General features: G+C 62.7%; 1 protein-coding gene across 1 annotated transcript; it reads right to left on the bottom strand.

The window, feature by feature from the left end:
- Positions 1–551: 551 nt before the first annotated feature.
- Positions 552–2,089, bottom strand: LOC113405538 (transmembrane protein 151A-like; the record flags this gene model as incomplete). The annotated part of the gene is made up of 1 exon (XM_026646756.1): positions 552–2,089. A coding segment is annotated over one exon (894 nt), but the record flags the coding sequence as incomplete, so codon positions are not given.
- Between the last annotated feature and the right edge of the window lie 3 nt (positions 2,090–2,092).

Genomic DNA, 2,092 nt, shown 5'->3' on the forward strand with positions numbered 1-2,092 from the left:
GCACTTGAGCAGTTGAGCCCATCTGCTCCTGCCAGAGTGGCTCATGAGTGGCCACTCACTCTTAAAGGGCCCTGTCCCAGTAGGGTCTGCAATAGAGTCTCTGAGGGTCCTGGGCAGTGCTGAGGGCCAGCTGCCTCTGGGGTGGGGCATGGGGACTGTTCATACAGGACTCCCTCACCCGGTGCTGAGATGCAGCGGGGGGATACCTGCGTGCACACAGAGCACAGCTCATGCCATGACCACAGCCACACCCACTGCACCCTGGTCTGGACTTAGCTCCTCCAGCAGGGGACCCCACCACCACCACACACACACACACAGAGCCAGGCTCATCCTCTCCAACGGGGCAGCAGACACCAACACCCAGAGAACGCAGGGCTCAGCCCCCTTCAGCAAGGGGCGATAGACTGACACAGCACAGCTGTCCCCTCCAACAGTGGGCAGCAGTGGGGACAGACAGATGGCCTGGCTCATCCCCTCCAGAAGCAGGCAGCACAGCCACACACCCAGACTCTGCTGTGGGTTTGTGTCACTTTATTCACTGTCACGCTCACTCCAGCCAGGCCTGCCCGGGCATGCACCATTTAACCACCAACCCCTTGGCACAGCCTCAGGGAGAGAGGGGTGCCAGGGCAGAATAGATACTTTGGGGGGAGGTTTGAGAGGAAATTAAACTATCCCCCAGCCTCACTCTGCCATGGGGGTCCCAGCCCTGGGGAGGGAGGGGTGAGGCACAGAACCCACAGCATCAAGGTCCTCCAACTATCAGGGATTTAGGGCAGCCCCAGTCACCTCCAAGGGAAGTCCCATCCCCCCCTGCTCATCTGGCACACCTGGGGAAGGCTGCCCCCTGCCCTAGGCTCCCCCTTTGCACAGGTCTGTCAATGTCCCTATCCCAGGCCTGGGCTCAGTCTAACCTCTGGAATCCAATTCCACCCACAGGAGCTGAGATCAGAATCCAGCCCTGACCCCGTAGCCCTCAGTGGGTGACTGGATCTACACCTGGGGAGCCGAGAGCACACACTGGTTTTGCTGTGAAGTGGCTCCCCTTGTTCTAACTCAGCCAGGGCCTGTGTGCCACAAGCACTGGGGTCCCCAGGGTAGGGGAAGGAGGCTCAATTGTTCCCCAGGGGTAACTTAGTTGTTTTTTTCCTGTCTCTGGGCATCCATCCATGCTCCTGGCTGTGCTCTGAGTTCAGAGAGGCGTCCCAGCCGCTGTGCCCGGGGTGCCCTGTGGGGGACACGTCTCCCCACTGCGCATGATGATCACCGGAAAGTAGAGGGCGTCGTGGTAGCAGGGTGGATTCCCCAGGGGCTGCCTCTCTGTCCCGCCCCCACTCAGGCTGCGGAAGATGCTCCGGCCCAGCGAGAAGCGGCTTCGGCTGAAGGGCAGGCGGGCATAGAGGGCCCGGGTGCTGCAAGAGGGGAGCGAGTTGCTGCTCAGCGTACGACGGCAGCGCTGCCAGCCCCGCAGGTAGGCACCGCCTGCCATGGCAGCATCCATCAGCACCGCCTCTGAGTAGCTGGGCACCAGCTGGCGGTTGGAGCAGATGTGCCACTCCAGCTCTGTCATGTCCACCGTGGCCACACGTGGGATGGGGCGCCCGTAGCCAGAGGGCTCCTGGGAGCCGGGCCCATCCTCAGTACCAAAGAGCTTCTCCACGTGGTAGTGCACGTTGGCTGTGCGATACCCGGCTAGCACCCGTAGCGGCCAGGACAGAAGCGCCAGTGAGGCTGCCCAGAAGGCCCAGCGCCGGGCGAACCAGGGAGGGCGCCCTGGCTCAGGGAAGACCATCAGCTGCTCCTGGAAGTTGACATCCTGGAGCCGCATGCCCTCTCGTGCCTCCAGGTAGTCGTCCAGCCCCTCGTTCTGGCCGAAGAAGCGTGCCCGCTGCGCCAGGTAGGCAGCCTCGGCCCGAGCGCTGGCAAAGCTGAAGCACTTGGTGAAGCGCAGGCGCGTGGCCGGATGCTCAGCCAGGCCCAGCAGCTCCTTGGAGACGTCACGCACGCCGTGGGCCGTGTAGTCAAAGTGGCTCTCAGCTACATGGGTGTTGACCCGCTCATGGTACACCTGCGTGGTGGTGTAGGCATC

This window comes from Terrapene carolina, unplaced genomic scaffold (genome assembly GCF_002925995.2).
Source record: "Terrapene carolina triunguis isolate 2854851 unplaced genomic scaffold, T_m_triunguis-2.0 Scaffold42029, whole genome shotgun sequence".
In the NCBI taxonomy this organism is placed as follows: domain Eukaryota; kingdom Metazoa; phylum Chordata; order Testudines; family Emydidae; genus Terrapene; species Terrapene triunguis.